Raw genomic sequence first — 16123 nt, 5'->3', positions numbered from 1 at the left:
GGTGTACAATGGAGCAACCAGTACAGAGAATCAAGTCATACTTATTACCCTTTCCTGATACAGTTTTTCTAGTTCTCTTCGTTCCCTTTCTAAAACTTCTTGTAGGTTACTCTGCCTTCTTTCTTCTCTCTGCCTTCGTTCTTTCACTTGCTGTTCCCGTATTTTTTCTTCTTCCTTTTGTTCTTCAATTTGTTTCTGATCTACACCTAATAGGACAGAAAATAGAGAGCAGCTTCCAGTATCAGATTATTCAAATGAATGCAGGACCAGTCTGCAGGAGCCCTTGCCAAGACCCACGGAGACTCTGCTTGGCTTTTACTTGACTCTGTGACCTGCTTCAAGTCACTGTTTCATTTTCACTGACTTCAAGCTCCCAACCCCACTCCTTGAACTGTACCCTACTTCACTTGACTGAGACGAATACGTCACCCTCACCATGACCAACTCCAACTGTCCTCCCTCCATGTCACATGTTCTCATCCTCTTCACAGATCTCCTCCCTCCTTTCCAAGGCAAACCCTGCATTTCTGCCTCTGCCTTTGATTATAATCCCTCCCCTATCTTTAGGACCCAGACTGAGCCATTAATCCCTATTTCTGTACACAGTAGTTTTAGAAATCTTACTCCTATAAAGATGCTCAAGTCTGTCCTACCCCAACAAAACAGAACAGAAATCACACCACTGCCCTCCCCCCGCCATTCCAGCCATCTCACTGTTCATTCCCCACTTCCTCCAAACTGACGGCAGCCCTTCCTGGGGTTTTAGCGATCACTTGTATATGGATCCTTTCCCTATCTTTTCCTCTACTCCTGGACTCTCTCCCTAGCCTCGCGTCCACATTTCTGATAGTTCCTTGCCATCCGCATGTGGAAATCCCACAGCACTAGCTTCGTCCTGGGCATGATCATCCCGGTCCTTCAATCATGCTCTTTCTACCCTCTATCCACTCAGCCACCAGCATTTGCAGGTTCACACTCCCTGTCCTGTGGCTGCAACAGGGGCCCTTCTCACCATCTCCCTGGACTACTGAAACAGCCCAGTCAAGGCTCTTCCTGAAACCAGTCTCTGCCTTCCAACAACCTGTGGTCATCTGCACCAGGCATTTCCTGAGGGGAAGATGTAGATCTGCTGTGCAGCATCTCCGCTCTGATAGAGTCCTACGCCATGGTAGTCTGGGCTCTGACAATCTGCCCTTTTCTTCCCAGATTGATTTCCTACATCACCACCAACTTTGTACTAGAAATATTTCATCTGTACCAACCCACTCACTGGGGCCCGGCCCTGGCTGTATCTTCCTTGCTCGGCATTCACCTTCACTGTCTCCTCAGCCTGTAGCACTCCCTTGCTCTCACAAAGTCTGAAATGCTATTCAAGACCCAACTGAAATGCCACCTCCTCCTTATTCCTGAAGTGACAAGTAACCACTCCAGCATCTTACTTGCAGGATATCTTGTACCTGATCTGTCAAAAACTACATGCACTTGTTTCTTCCACTTCTATTCCTTCCAGGCAAGGCCCATACTTTAATTACTTGTCTGTTCCCTCTGCATCTTGGCACAGGTCCCTACATCTCAAAAGTTTTAATTAGACCCCAATCTCAGAGACAATTATGCTGACCTTTCTCTTCTGGCTCTGACCCATAACCTACATTTTTTTTTCAACCCAAGCAATGCTAATAAGCAGAAAAATTCATAGGTTCAGCAGAGGACTTTGAACCTTTTGCTGTGCCTTGTTCTAAAGTGATCAGCAGGAACTGAATTTTACTAATAGGAGAGAAGCAACACAGTTTCTTCTCTCTCTTCCCCATCTCTTCTGAATCCTTCTCATGAAATTAAAATACCAGAGGAGACAGCTGATCATTTCCACAGGCAGAAATGCAACTTACTCCTTGCTAGAAGAAAAAATGGTTACTCCTAAACAAGATTGCTTTCTTATATGGAATAGTAATCTCAAAATAGGAATGTTGTTCAAGCACCAATTACAAAATAAAGAGGAAAAGTGAGCTGCTTCTCTGCTCTGGTGTATATTTTGTAGCTGCAGGGTGGTATACAGAAATCTCTTGGACACAAGGGGAAAGAAAGGAAGCATGTCCATGGGGCACCTCCGAGACACCAAATTTCACCCTTTTTGAATTCCCTTTGTGCCCAGATGAAGAGGTGAAAAGACAAATACAACAATTTCTCAATAACCAAAATGTCACTCGCCATGCTGCTTAATACTTTTTAAAGCCAATATTATAATCTATGTTCCATCTCAGCGGCAGAACACCTAGTTACTCAGTTGATTTCCCTTATCCTGTCATGTTATTTGTATTCCCTCGCTCAGGTCTGTGCCAAATGAGTGCCTGTAGACACTCCCTCTTGTGGCCGCGGCCCCTATTCAGCTGCTGCAGCCCCTCCCTGCTGCGGTCCTGGGTGATGGCCTGCTGACCATCTGCCTCCCCTACTAGAAATCCAGGAAGGCGAGGGCTCGAGCTATATGCTCAGCCGTCAGCAAAGTGCCCAGCAGAGACAAGGCTCTAGATCATGTCTCACTGAATGCTTTCCAAAGCAGATTTACTCTGGAATCAGCAACATCAACCCTCTCAAAATCTCTTGCCTCTTTCAGTTATTTTATATGTTCCTGAGTACCATGACTAAAACCAAGAAACTGCTAACAGGGGTTTTGGGTATGATGTTTTTCCAGTGTTTGGGAGGGACTAAGAGGTGGCTTTACTTGAGAAAATTCCTTTCAGATTTGAGGATTAAACACTTGGTCCAAGAAGAAAAGGAGCTGGCTGTTGGCTGAGCCCTGGAACAAAGCACAAAGCTCCCATGGCTCTGTTCCCGCCTCCCTCCCCCCCAGTGAGGGAAGTGGGTAATGTGGAGGAGAAGAGGAAAAAGAGGAAGTGGGCCAGAGAAGAGAAGTCTCATGGCCAGTTTTCCTCCAGTGCTAAGCTAACTCGGTGTCACAGCTTTTCCAAAGGTTGAAATACGAAGTTTTTCTGTCCTAATTTCTTAAGACACAAAGGAAACAAGTAGATAGAAAAATAAATAATATTTAAATGTTACAATCATATTAAAGATATATGCTGGGAGTTAATTATTATTTCAATTTTTCGCCGTGATTTACCAAACTTTAAGGTTCCCAAGGAACAGTTTTTGCAGAAGAGTCTTGGGGAAAAGTCCAACTACTATGCCAGGCACTGAAAAATCAATGAAAACACTTTTTAAGTAACTGGCCTGGGAAGTCTGAATGAGAAGCCTTTCCTTCCAACGTGTCCTTTCTCAGCACTGTCTTTACATGTTCACGTGGGAATTACCTCAGAAATGTCATTAACAATATAATGACACCTATAACCCCCAACCCAAGATTTTGACTAATTTACACCTACAAGACGACTTCAGTGATACATGAAATAATTCACAGAGCACACGGACTGGTATTTAGTATGCGACCCTGCTGACTGTTAGTTCAAAAACAGAACTTACTTGGGTGCTGATATGAGAGGGGCACAGCAGCTGCAGCAGCGTCCACATGAGGCATATCCCCGGCAGGAGAAAGCCCGCCCATTTCCAACTGCCTTGGCACGTTCCCTGCAGCTGCATGAGGCACAATTGTCCCATGAGTCCTTAATAATAACACCAAGACAAAGGAGGGCAGTGCAGTGTGGGGGCAACTGACTGGAGCACGGGAACTGAAGCCAAAGTAACTGGGTGCGCCCTTTCCTAACAGGATTCTATGAAGTTCCCAACATAACCACTTGCCAACGTATTTGCTTGTCAGAGTGTTCTCGTAGTTGAAAGAATTAACTTTGTTTACAAAATTAGATTCGTTACCCAACAGGAAAATCAACCCAGTGACAGTGAAGAATTCAATTGGCTTGCTGATCATCATTTGAATTCTATTAAAATATCAATGATTTAACACAAAGACTTTAACAAATATTCACAAAATTTACCAAGCCCTCTCATTTAACTGTTCAAAATATTAACACTTTCAGATATGAAGATGAAGTTTACAAGGCTAATAGCTTATATGCAAATATAAAGATTTCTCAAGCTGGAAAGAACCTTAGAGATGATAGGCTCTACATGCTTATTTTACACTTACAAAGTGGCTACAAAGTGAGACAGTCTAAGTCAGGGCCATAGCCAGGACACCAGTTTCTGGACTCTTAATATTCTTTTCTATTCTTTTACTAAAAATTAGGTTTTCTAAATCTGAGGCAATCAACTGAATCAGTAAATTTAAAAAATAACATCCTTAGGCCAGGCGCAGTGGCTCACGCCTGTTATCCCAGCACTTTGGGAGGCCGATGCAGGCGGATCACTTGAGGTCAGGAGCTCAAGACCAGCCTGGCTAATATGGTGAAACCCCATCTCTACTAAAAATACAAAAAAACTAGCTGGGTGTGGTGGCATGCGCCTGTGGTCGGTCCCAGCTACTCGGGAGGCTGAGGCAGATGAATCGCTTGGACCTGGGAGGAGGAGGGAGACTGCAGTGAGCCAAGATCGGACCACTGTACTCCAGCCTGGGCAATAGAGAGAGACTCCATCTCAAAAAAATAAAAATAAACATTCTTGTATTCCATCAAAGGAAAAAATAAAGAAAAATCACTTATTTAAAATCTGGTAAGTTAATAGTTCATTTATAAGCTTAGCTCAAACTCTGAAATTATTAGTCATACTGAAATTTTTAAAAAGTAAACACACACATGAAAATCATCATGATAGAAAAATGAGGTGATACATCTGTACTTGTGGTTCTATCACAAAATAATAATGACCCAATTTGTAACTGCTTTTCTTTTTAAACCAATGGATACGTTTCACCAAAACAGCTTGTAGATTTTCAACTTATAAAAACTGGTACTTATATTTGAACTTACATTCAAAAGATGATTCAAACTCCTCATTATCCTTAAAAGCTAGCTTGTCCACATCTGAAAATTCACTTTTGTCTTGAAGTTCAGTTTGTCTTCGATAAAGACTAGATTAGAAGGATAAAACTTGTGAAGTTTTAATAACGGAAAACCAAAGAGTACAAGGTGACAAAAAGCCTTTTGTGACTCAAGAAAAGGCTCTACAAAATTTCCTTTTTCTTTGTCTTGTAAATAGCTCCACCTCACCACCACCACTAGGCATTGTTCTCAGCAATTAATACCTGTTTACTCAGTTACTCCTTGTAACTATTTCATGCTGTGAAGTAGGTACTACAGTTGTTAATAAAGAATAATGTTGTACTCTGAATGCTATTCCTAGGAAATAACCATAAAACATTTCTGAAAAAAAATTCTGCACACTATCAGCATGAACCAGCTGAAGATGCAATACCACAACCTTGAGTGAGCAAAGCGCCCTAACTCAGCATGTGTGTGTGTCTTATCCTTCTTTTTGGCTTATCACCAAAAAAAAAAAAAAAAAAAAGCTTCAGGACCACGACAGGCCCATGTGGCAGAGAACTACATTAACATGCAGATGCCCGGGATCGAGCCCGGAGATGAGGAGTCAGTTCTCCCTGCTGTGGGGCCCAGGTATGGGTAGGAGTCTGCTCATGACTCAAATCATAGCCTGGCTGACCCAGTGGCCTAGTTTCTAAAAACATCCACTCCTTCCTGTTTCAATAATCATACTCCAGAGCCCGCTACCACGTTTGAATTTATTTCAATGATATGCACGTCAGAACCTTATCTGTTTATATTTCAATGCCAAAATATTTTAAAAATGACTTTTTAATGATGTGTAAAATTGTTCCAACTTTAGAAATAACCTCCATTTGTTTGCTTTCAGATTTTGTACATTTGTTTTTTATCTTAATAAACCAAGTCTATTCACAGAAGTAGGAAGATGCTTATTAATACCAGACTGCATGGTCCATATATCAAGTTTAGCAAATAAGCATTATCCACTTATTTGCCAAAAGCAATCTTTTTCCCTCCAGGTAATTTAGATGATTCTCAAAGATGACACATCATTTTGCAATCTGATTGCAAATTCGATACTGCCACATGATCTGTAATAATTATCTCAAAAAAAAAAAAATCCCAGTAAAACAAGTGAAGGCTGACAGAGCAAGTAACATTATTGAGCTGAAGCTAATCAATCAGAACGTTGTACTTACCCCACTTTCTGCTCCGGAGGGCTGGAGACGGGAGGGATGGAGAGGCTGTGCCTAGACTCAGTGGGTGATGGTAGGGGCATTCTGTTAGGACAAGGACTGGGGGAAGCAACGTGTGATCTGCCCAGACCTAAGGTGCAGAAAGAACCAAGGCAAGAATATTACCAATTGCACGGAGAAGATACCAACGTGGTTTCTGAAGAGCTCTATTAGTTTGAAAATAAACTGTTATCCTCACAAACAGCCAATTATGATGCCTAAGATCCACAAAACTAATGATTCAAGCACCTAAATTAAATTGCAGTGGCAATAATAAAACGCAGGAAACCAACAGGCAGCAAAGGAAAGGCGACTATCACTCTCTAAACAGCTCTGTGTGCCAAACAAACACTAGACCTTTCCACTCTGGCCCGCTGACCCTCACGGCAACCCTGTGTCGTGGGCAGGGTGGCTACCCAACTCCAGAGCACCCCACAACCCTTTGTGCGGGTGGCTTACCTTCCAGATACATTTCACTTTCGAGGCTTCTTTTTGCTTTTGGAAGGGGTGTGGAGGAGAGGCGTCTGGAGGAAGTGCCCCCGCGGAGCCTCGAGGCTGCACTGCCTGTCAGTGCTTCCAAGATGTCATTCCTTTCTTCAAGTGTGCCCACTTGAGGCTGCTCAGAGACAACTCTGTCCTCTCCAAAAATATGTCTTTCCGGGGAACTGGAAGTAATGTTTTTGAAGGCTTCCAGCAAGTGCAGAGATGGTGGGCTCTTTGCTGCTAGTGGGCTTTTGGCAGAGTTTTTAATGACTCTCCGATGGTAACTTCTGAAAGCCTTTTCCAAGCGTTCGGCCTCTTGCTGAAGCTCTTTGACCCTTGCCTTAGTATTGGCTACAAACTCAAGGTCAGAATCAGGGGAACTACCTTCCACCCATGCATTTGGATAATTTGTGATCCTTGATGCAACCATACGTGCTAGAACGTTTTCCTGTTTAAAAGGATTGTTCAAGAAATCCCCACTTATCTCACCATTGCAAGGCACCACATTGCCATTTATTAATCCATTGACAGAACGATCGATCACAGACTGCTTTGGATTGCAGTACACTTCATTCTCTAGGGCTGCAGGGTACAAAAAGCCAATTTCAGAAGTGAGTGGACAAGGCAGAGAAGAAAATATACTTGAGAATATTATTTTTTTGAAAAATGGAAGAGAGTAATAAGGACAAACTTGCACTATACAGTTTCTGAAGCCATGGTAATGATAACCACTAACATTTAATGAGAGCTTATTGTACCAGCTACAGCTTCTTATGTCTTTTGTAACATGATATAATTTCAGAACCCATTATGCACAATTTTGAAAGCCACAAGGCTCTGAGAACTGAAAATTTACTCATAATTTATTTGGTGGCAAAGCCTAACCAGACTTGAACTCATTTGGTTGAAAAGTTTGACCTGAACTGATGTAAACTCATTTATAATCTTTATTTATCCCAGCATGAATATTCATACAGTTGACTGCAAAATAATTAATGTGCTTTACTATAGGATGCTGTTCAGAACTCCCAGGGCTATTGCAAAATCCACAGCATATGGCCCGAGTTTCATATAAGGAAGTGAGGACCTGCATTCACAACAACACTGTGGTCAAGAAACTCTCATTGCTCCCATTTTACAGATGGGGGACTAAAGCTTACTGAGGCTGCGTCACACGGTTAGCAGGTCTAAGAGCTACTGGGCTTTCCTAATGCAAAGCCAGTGCACGTGCCCCTCTCTCCTGCAATGCCTCCCTGTGATGCTATAAGAAAGAAGCTTGCCCTCGGCAACACATGCATGCGAAAGCATTCTATCCTCATTCAACTATTTTTTATTGATAGGAGACTGCTATGATTTCAGCTGTGAGAAGTTTCACAAACAGAATTGAAAGAAAATGAGGAACAAAAAAGTAGAAATGAGTAGAGATAAAAATAAAACAAGTGCTGGTAGAAGAGAGCAAGGAGCTGATGAGGAAAGAATGCAGGTGGGAACAAGGAAGGCTCAGACCCAGTTGAACTGGTAACACATACATACTTTCTTTGAGCTTGAAAGCAACTGAAGAATAAAGTATCTAAACTTTAATATCCTTCTTACGAAGTAGGAAGGGGCAGAGATGCATCCACAGTGAAGACACAATAATAAAATGATACCAATAACCATTTCCTGAGTGTCTTTTATGTCACAGGTACTGGACTGAAACCCGTTTCATCTTTTTCATCATGGCTCAGTAGGTATTATTATCCCCATTACAAATGAGGAGATTGAGGCCCAAGGAAGTTAAAGTAACATGCCCAAGGTCAAACAACTTCAAAACGAGTCCAAAAGAAGAACAGTTCTCTGATTCTGAAGGCAATGTTCTTTTTGCTAAACCACCCTGCTTGTCCTGTATATTTATATATCTACCAAGGAATCTGTAAAACTACTGAATTGGTGTTAACATTGGGGTGACAAATAAAAAAGGAAATCCTAGAATGAATGTGGGGACTCCTATGTTACCACCACGCCTTTCCTATTGGGGCATGAGACTCTCCCAAGCCATGAGGCACCTATGAAGCAAAACACTTTTGCTGATGATCCAGATGGTATTACCAAAATGGATAGGGAGTTTTACTTCTAAGATGACACATATTTCTATGGCTTTTCCCCTAAAACAATAATTAATATTCAATAAATTATGATCATCACATTTTCACAGACACCAGAAGCTTTACACACACAAAAATATTTATGGGTTAAAACGTCTCTAACCTGTCTGAGTTTGCTTCAGTTGCAATTTTAAATCGGCAACCTGAGTAGTTAACCTCTTTACAGAAGCTTTGTAACCTAGAATCTGGGCCTTCAGCTGTGCAGAATGCTCAATCTGAAAAGATTCAGAATAGGAAAAGAAATCAATGTAAAACAAATCACAGCTTACTTCAAAAGGAAAAGTTCTCTTATCATGTTTGTACTCTTTTTGTTCTGCCAATTCCAAGAAGCTTTATGACAGTAAACAACAGGGTCCCTATTAAAAAAAAACACAAGCAGAACACACAAACAAGTTTTTCACCATCTTTTTCAGTCATATCAAAGAACTCTAGGGCATGCAGGCAGAAATCAGAAGACAGTGAATGTAATACTTATCAGGGTGAGAATCGAGAGGTAACAGTGGGCACCATCAGGCACTCAGAAAATTTTATGTTTAGGTGAGTTTGCTTTCTTCTCCATTTTATTACTATTACGAATATAAAGTCATGTTATCACTGCAGAATTTTCTCAGATGAGAAAGGATACCTTTAGCATATTTGGGGGAGTAATGTTTGATGTTAAAATAAATCTGATTTACACTAGTGTGGCTTGTGCCAAGTTTACATAACTATGAAGTGTACTGGTATCATACTAGAACTGAAGAAGAGCAATACTCACTTCATCTTGCAGTTGTTTGTGCAGAGCTTGTCTGCGGCTTTCGAACTCCTCATGCTCAACCACTATAGCCTTTTCGGCTTTCCGTAGTTCTTTCTGAAAGACTGCAAGTTCAGGAGCCGGCTGAGCTAGGCCTAAGAAGGTAAAAAAAAAAATTCTAGTCATTAACAACCTTAAGTTTTCTTATTTCACTTAACAAAAACAGTTAAAGGGGTTTTAAAGTGTTCTTTGCTTTGTACTGACTCAATAAATATGATAATTCTATTAAATGAGCTCAGAGCAATCCTCTCAAATTTCACAACAAAATAATTTAGTGCATGTTAATGCAAACTTTATTACCCTTGGAGTCCTACTCCAAGTAAAAGAACTCTTTCAAATTCTCAAATTAACCTGAAAGCCTGTTTCTCTCCTCTACCATGCACAGAAGGAGCTCTCTATCTGGTCTACCTGTTGATGACAGCCCTGGGATCCAATATGATCTGGGCATCTGACAGCAGCAGTTGGGATCCAGGCAGAAGGCAGATGGCTCTCACAGTCAAGGTCATCTAAGAACCCTTTAATAAAGGTTGACTTATTCAGGGTATGCACAAAGGATGGCGGAGTTCCCTGGGCTAGTAACAGGGCCACACTGTTAGCGCTCCTTGGGCCTGGAGAATCAGGGGAGGGAGAAATTCTCAGCACTGGAAAGAGGGAGGTGGTGCAGAGCACTTGGAAGAGGTAATCGCAGGCACTATGGCCTCACTTGGCCATGAGGCACAGTGGCCAGCCTAGGGCCACTGTATGTAGAGGCTGGTGTCTCCACTGGCCAAACCCAATCAGCAGTCAGAGGGCAAGGGAAGCCTTGATACTACCTAGAGGCAGGTTTGCAGAGTTTAATCCAAGAATCTTAATTTTATAAATCTTCCCAATGTAAGCCCCCCTACCTTATACAAGTACAAAGCATAGTTTTATAATACTGACCTAATGAGAATTACTAAAACATGCAAGTCAGAAAAAAAGAAAAATACATACGGTTTAGGAGACGCAAGTTTTCATTTCTACTCTCTTCCAGTTGTTGTTTAAGTAATTTATTTTGTGCCAGAAGCTCCAGTTTCTCTTCTTTTAGTAGTGAATAATCACTCATCTCTTTAACCTTTTCATTCAGCATATGGTTTTGTTTTGTTATTGCCAAAGACTGGGCTTTGACAGACTCTAATTCAAGCTAAAATTCAAAAAGGAAAATTTACATTTGAATAATGACTTTACAGTACTGCAAAAGTAAAAGCTGGCAGGCTCCTTTAAGCATGGTGTCACAATTTAATTAAGGTCACTAGACAGAAGTCTGATTCTCTACAATAAGACTCTAACTACAATAACGAAAATTATCTTCCGCCCTACAGCTGGGGCAGAACTTTTATAGGCCCCATTCCATGAAGCAAGTCCTTCTAAGATTATCATCCCATTTGCCAGAGGCAACCAAGAACCCAACAACAATCACACATCATAGCAATATATATATTTTTTAAATATGAAAGGTAAGATAAAAATGGCTGGGCATGGTGGCTCACGCCTGTCATCGCAGCACTTTGGGAGGCTGAGGCAAGAGGATTACTTGAGCTCAGGAGTTTGAGACCACCCTGGGCAACATGGTGAAACTCCATCCCTACTAAAAATACAAAAATTAGCTGGGTGTGGTGGCACATGGCTGAAATCCCAGCTACTCGGGAGCTGAGACATGAGAATCACTTGAACCTGGGAGGTAGAGGTTGGTTGCAGTGAGCCAAGATCACACCACTGCACTCCAGCCTGGGCGAAAGAACAAGACTCTGTCTCAAAAAAAGGAAAGAAAGAAAGGAAAAAAGATTCTGTAACATGTTGTGAAGTGCTTCCCTTTTCTTAGTATATATCATATTTGAGTAAAAAGCCTACAAAGTTCTCACATAAGTCACAGTTGCTAAAATAAATTTTATATACAAAATACGTTGTAAGTACCTAAACTTCCAGCTTCATCCTTCAGACAGCAAGCACACGAATGAACAGAAAAGTAAAGAAGCAATGATATGTGAAAAATGTACCTCATTTTGTTTTAATCTGTAAGATAACAATGTAATGACAGGAATTTTGTTTACCTGCTGCTGATGGAAGGAGAGAACAGGCTGATGTAGAAACTAATAGTAATGGCCACCTGCTATGAACTAGGCACATAAGTTAGCTTACTGAATTCCCTCAACAACCCTATAATGTGGAAAACATCCTAGTTTACAGCTCAGGAACCTGCAGTCACAGAACTTCCCTAGTGACACACAAGCAGTTAGAGACACAGACAGGATTTGAGCAGGACTCCAGGACCCAAAGCTTTATCTACACTTTCCTATGTGACATTGATTAAAATTAAGAACTATTGAATTAACTTCAGCCAACACCTTCTTAGCCATATAAATGGCAGTCCAAACATCTCAAGAGGATGACTTAGGATAAATTATGTTGACTAAAGTTTCATACATTGCTTAAAATCTATTTCAAAAACCAATATGCTTAACAATTACCTCAAGTTCTTTCACACGATTTACAGATTGATTGAGTTCCTCCTTTTTTGAATTAACAGCTATGAGCTCCTCTTGCAAATGAACAGCTTTTTCTGAAAAGAAAGCCCACCAATTAAATACCATAATGTTTTCCTAGTGAATATAAAAGCCATTTAATATTTATGGCCAGTATGTCAGACCTAATGACCGCTATTTCACAATCCAAATAGCAGATGTAGGGGGCAAGTAAGAAATAAACCCTGTTACCCAACAGGTGATGTGAAGCTATAACTGTCATATATGTGGTGAAATTCCACTTGCTACACATGCTAACCAGAGTTATACCATCTGCTCAAAGCACAGGGCCCTAATACCCACAGCTCTTAACTTCCTTGAAGACAAAGATCTGTCTGTTACTATATTGTAGTTACTATTTTGTAGTTTTCACTTCATCTAACACAAGTCTATGTAGATATATCATCAAACCATAATTTGTTACATACATAATGGTATTAATGCATAAAAGAAGTATTAGTCTCCACAAGATAGTAAAAGGGGCTGGGCACAGTGGCTCACGCCTGTAATCCCAGCACTTTGGGAGGCCAAGGCAGGCGGACCACCTGAGGTCAGGAGTTGGAGACCAGCCTGGCCAACATGGTGAAACTCTGTCTCTACAAAAATTAGCCGGGCATGGTGGCACACACCTGTAGTCCCAGCTACTTGGGAGGCTGAGGCACAAGAGTCACTTGAACCCAGGAGGCAGAGGTTGCAGTGAGCCGAGATCATGCCACTGTACTCCAGCCTGGGCAACAGAGCAAGACTCCATCTCTTAAAAAAAAAAAAAAAGACAGTAGCCACACATCGGGTATCTGGTCAACATCAACTACCTAACCCTGGTTTCCTCCCAAGAATCTACCTGAAATTCCCACCAAAACTTCAACTTCTTGTTACAGCAATTTCCTAGAAATACATTGAAATGGGCCGGGCACGGTGGCTCACGCCTGTAATCCCAGCACTTTGGGAGGCCGAGGCGGGCGGATCACGAGGTCAGGAGATCGAGACCATCCTGGCTAACATGCTGAGACCCCGTCTCTACTAAAAATACAAAAAATTAGCCGGGCGTGTTGGTGGGTGCCTGTAGTCCCAGCTACTGGGGAGGCTGAGGTGGAAGAATGGCGTGAACCTGGGAGGTGGAGCTTGCAGTGAACCGAGATTGCACCACTGCACTCCAGCCTAGGCGACAGAGCGAGACTCCGTCTCAAAAAAAAAAAAAAAAAAAAAAAAAACACATTGAAATGTAAAACATCTGAAGATTGAAAAATTATTCAACTTCCACAGTCTCACGCCAATGTACACAAGGGTTCAGAAGGTTATACATCAAGTAAAAATATTGTAAAGCATAAAAATATACTAGAAGCAAAAGAAATAAGAAACTAGGTCACAGAGGACACAGAAGTTAAAGTTTTCCATAAGTGAAAAATAAAGTCTCTCATGGTTAGGAGTAATATGTACTTGACGGCAGTAAGTTGCTGCTACGTTCCTGACAATTGCAGATTTATCAAAATATATGAAATAAAGTTGGATAAAATATCCATGATAAATCACTGGCCTTTGTGAACATACAAGCTATTAAACATGAAGGTTCCTCAAAAGGCAGTGAAGACCATGATTTTTTTTTAATTTATAAAATTAAAATTACAAAAAATGTGTAATTTTGTAGGAACAATGAAGTGTAAGCTGTATTTTTTAGAATATAGAACAGACCCAACTTGGGAAGCTAATAACCTACAGCAGAACTGAAAAATACAGCTTATTTTCCCCCCAAACATCACCTTTATTCTTCCTTTCATCTTCAATCAGTCGATTAGTTCTAATGATGTAGTCATCCTTCAGTTCAAGTTGATACCTGAGAATCAGAATGACTAAATATGAGCTCCTCAGTCATTTTTCTGGAAAGACTGTTATCAGTGCAGGAGCTTATCTATGGCACAGGAGCACCTGAGGGCGCTAAACATGACAATGTGTAAACTTCAAAGTCCTCAATACTAAAGCCAGGGATATGACCTCTCAACATAAAATGCCCAGTAAAACCCTTCCTTGATCCTATAAACTGGGTCCCAAAACTCAATCACACAAAATGAAGGGTCGTGTTATCATAAGGTTACTTACTCAAAGGAATCACTTTTCAGTTGGTCTCAACTGACACAAAGAGCAAAGGGGTAAATTAAATTTACACAGCACACAACAGACTCAATCCCAAATGATAATCAGACAGTCACTTCCAATCCACCTGTACCATCTGCCCACCCCCAACCAAGGTAAGAACTTTTGTGCTCAGGGACTAAGCGCAGTCCTGAGAGCCAACTGCCAAGAGCATTATATCCGGATTAGCAATACCAAAAGGCACAATTTCACAGTTTCACTTCCCTTTCCCAGCTGTTACCAGCTGCCCTTTTGGTTCCAAAAGGAAATAGAAGCACTCCTGTGGTGAAGAGCCTCCAAACTCCAACACCTGCCAAAGTCATATGAGGATTCCCAAAGCCAGGCAGACACCATGCAGCCTGTGGAAGCTGTCACAATGACACCAAATAGTTCACTAGCTCCATAACTATGTAAAATTAACACACATACTTTAATTCATTTATTCCTAAAAATTCAGCAACTACAGACACTTCCATTTCAGCTATTTTAGTATAGAAACTGGCATAAAAGATGTGGGTAAAATACATCATTTCAAAATCAATAGATAAAAAAGCTGCCATATTTTTTAAAAATAAGATTCGTTTAAAGGATTACCTCAAGAAACCTTTGCAATACTATGTAATGGAATATCAACGACAAATTATGAGGAACGCAATAAAAGAGGCCAAATAAGAAATGCCCAGAGCACCTGAGTTGAATCATTTCTTCGCGACACATTTACAACAAATATTAACTGAGCACTTTTTATGTGCCAGATGCTTTCCCACAAAGAGAAATGTTACCACATGGGCATAATGTCGTAGCACTGAGATATTATTCACCGATAAACAAAACTCAGACTACAGAAAAGCCAAAGTAACCATAGTTGTCCATATTTTCCTTTCCCTATATCACTTTTTGCCTCACATAGTTAATTTTAGCTCTTTTGATTCTGGCTCTGCTGAATCTTGAAGGAATACAAGGCACATCTTCACTGACAAATACTACAACCACTAGTATAATTTATATATTGTTAGATACCCCCATCCTTGTGACTGTATGAGTGAGGTAGAGGAAAAGATAACTAAAAGTGGTTATAATTCCAATTTTACACCTTATCAACTATGCAAGCTGAGCAAGTCACAAGATGTCCTGAAAATTAAAGGAAATCACAGCCCGCAATAAATGTTAGAGAAGCCATAAGAAGTGCAAAGGACGTGCTTCTCTTTATTTTTTGGTTGTTGTTAATTTTTGAGATGGATTCTCACTGTCACGCAGGCTAGTAGAGTGCAGTAGCACAACTTCAGTTCACTGCAACGTCTGCCTCCCGGGTTCAAGTAATTCTCCTGCCTCAGCCTCCCCAGTAGCTGGGATTACAAGTGCCCACCACCACACCCAGCTAATTTTTGTATTTTTAGTACAGATGGGGTTTCACCATGTTGGCTAGGCTGGTCTTGAACTCCTGACCTCAGGTAATCCACCCACCTCAGCCTCCCAGAGTGCTGGGATTATAGGCATGAGCCGCCACACCCGGCCCTTATCTTTTAAAAACTATCCTAACTCAAATGCAGGAAAGGATTGACTGTATCGATAAAACTATGTTTTTTTTTTTTTCAAACACTAAAGTTTGCCTAAGTTACAGACTACTTTGTCAGTTTTTGTTATGTTTCTACCAACTTAATATAAACATATTAGTTATTTAAAAATGCTAAACAATTACTTCAGAAGTTCATTCTTGAGCTTTCGGTCATAGGTCTCCTCAAAACTCTTTATATTCTGCTCCCGTCTCCTAAGTGCCTCAGTTATGCTTTTATGTTTTTCTTCCTGGAGCTTCTGGTTCCTGAAATTAGCAAAAATATAAAAAGTAAATAAACTACCATAGCTGAGCTAACAAATTTAGGAAAAAATCACATGTGTC

At 40.9% G+C, this 16123-nt stretch overlaps 1 protein-coding gene across 12 annotated transcripts in view; it reads right to left on the bottom strand.

Annotated features, from left to right (window-relative positions):
• The window catches only part of OFD1 (OFD1 centriole and centriolar satellite protein), a 44755-nt gene that overhangs the window by 12093 nt on the left and 16539 nt on the right, over positions 1-16123 (bottom strand). For 6 of the 12 annotated variants that reach the window (XR_010125421.1, XR_010125420.1, XM_054470717.2 and 3 more), the window contains 11 exons: positions 15926-16045; positions 13857-13930; positions 12046-12137; positions 10532-10721; positions 9524-9654; positions 8870-8981; positions 6599-7204; positions 6104-6230; positions 4872-4972; positions 3472-3582; positions 49-206 (listed from right to left, as the gene is read on the bottom strand). Coding sequence is in view for 9 of the 12 variants with exons in the window: in XM_054470717.2 (XP_054326692.1) it covers positions 49-206; positions 3472-3582; positions 4872-4972; positions 6104-6230; positions 6599-7204; positions 8870-8981; positions 9524-9654; positions 10532-10721; positions 12046-12137; positions 13857-13930; positions 15926-16045 (1822 nt within the window). In the remaining 3 variants the exon portion in view is untranslated. The remainder of the gene's footprint in view (positions 1-48; positions 207-3471; positions 3583-4871; positions 4973-6103; positions 6231-6598; positions 7205-8869; positions 8982-9523; positions 9655-10531; positions 10722-12045; positions 12138-13856; positions 13931-15925; positions 16046-16123) is intronic. The other 6 variants (XR_010125422.1, XM_054470718.2, XM_054470721.2 and 3 more) reach the window with 3 other exon arrangements.

The sequence above is a fragment of the Pongo pygmaeus genome, chromosome X, assembly GCF_028885625.2.
Source record: "Pongo pygmaeus isolate AG05252 chromosome X, NHGRI_mPonPyg2-v2.0_pri, whole genome shotgun sequence".
NCBI classification, from domain to species: Eukaryota; Metazoa; Chordata; class Mammalia; order Primates; family Hominidae; genus Pongo; species Pongo pygmaeus.
The sequence above is the reverse complement of the archived record's forward strand: the minus strand, read 5'-3'. Positions and strand labels throughout refer to the sequence as shown.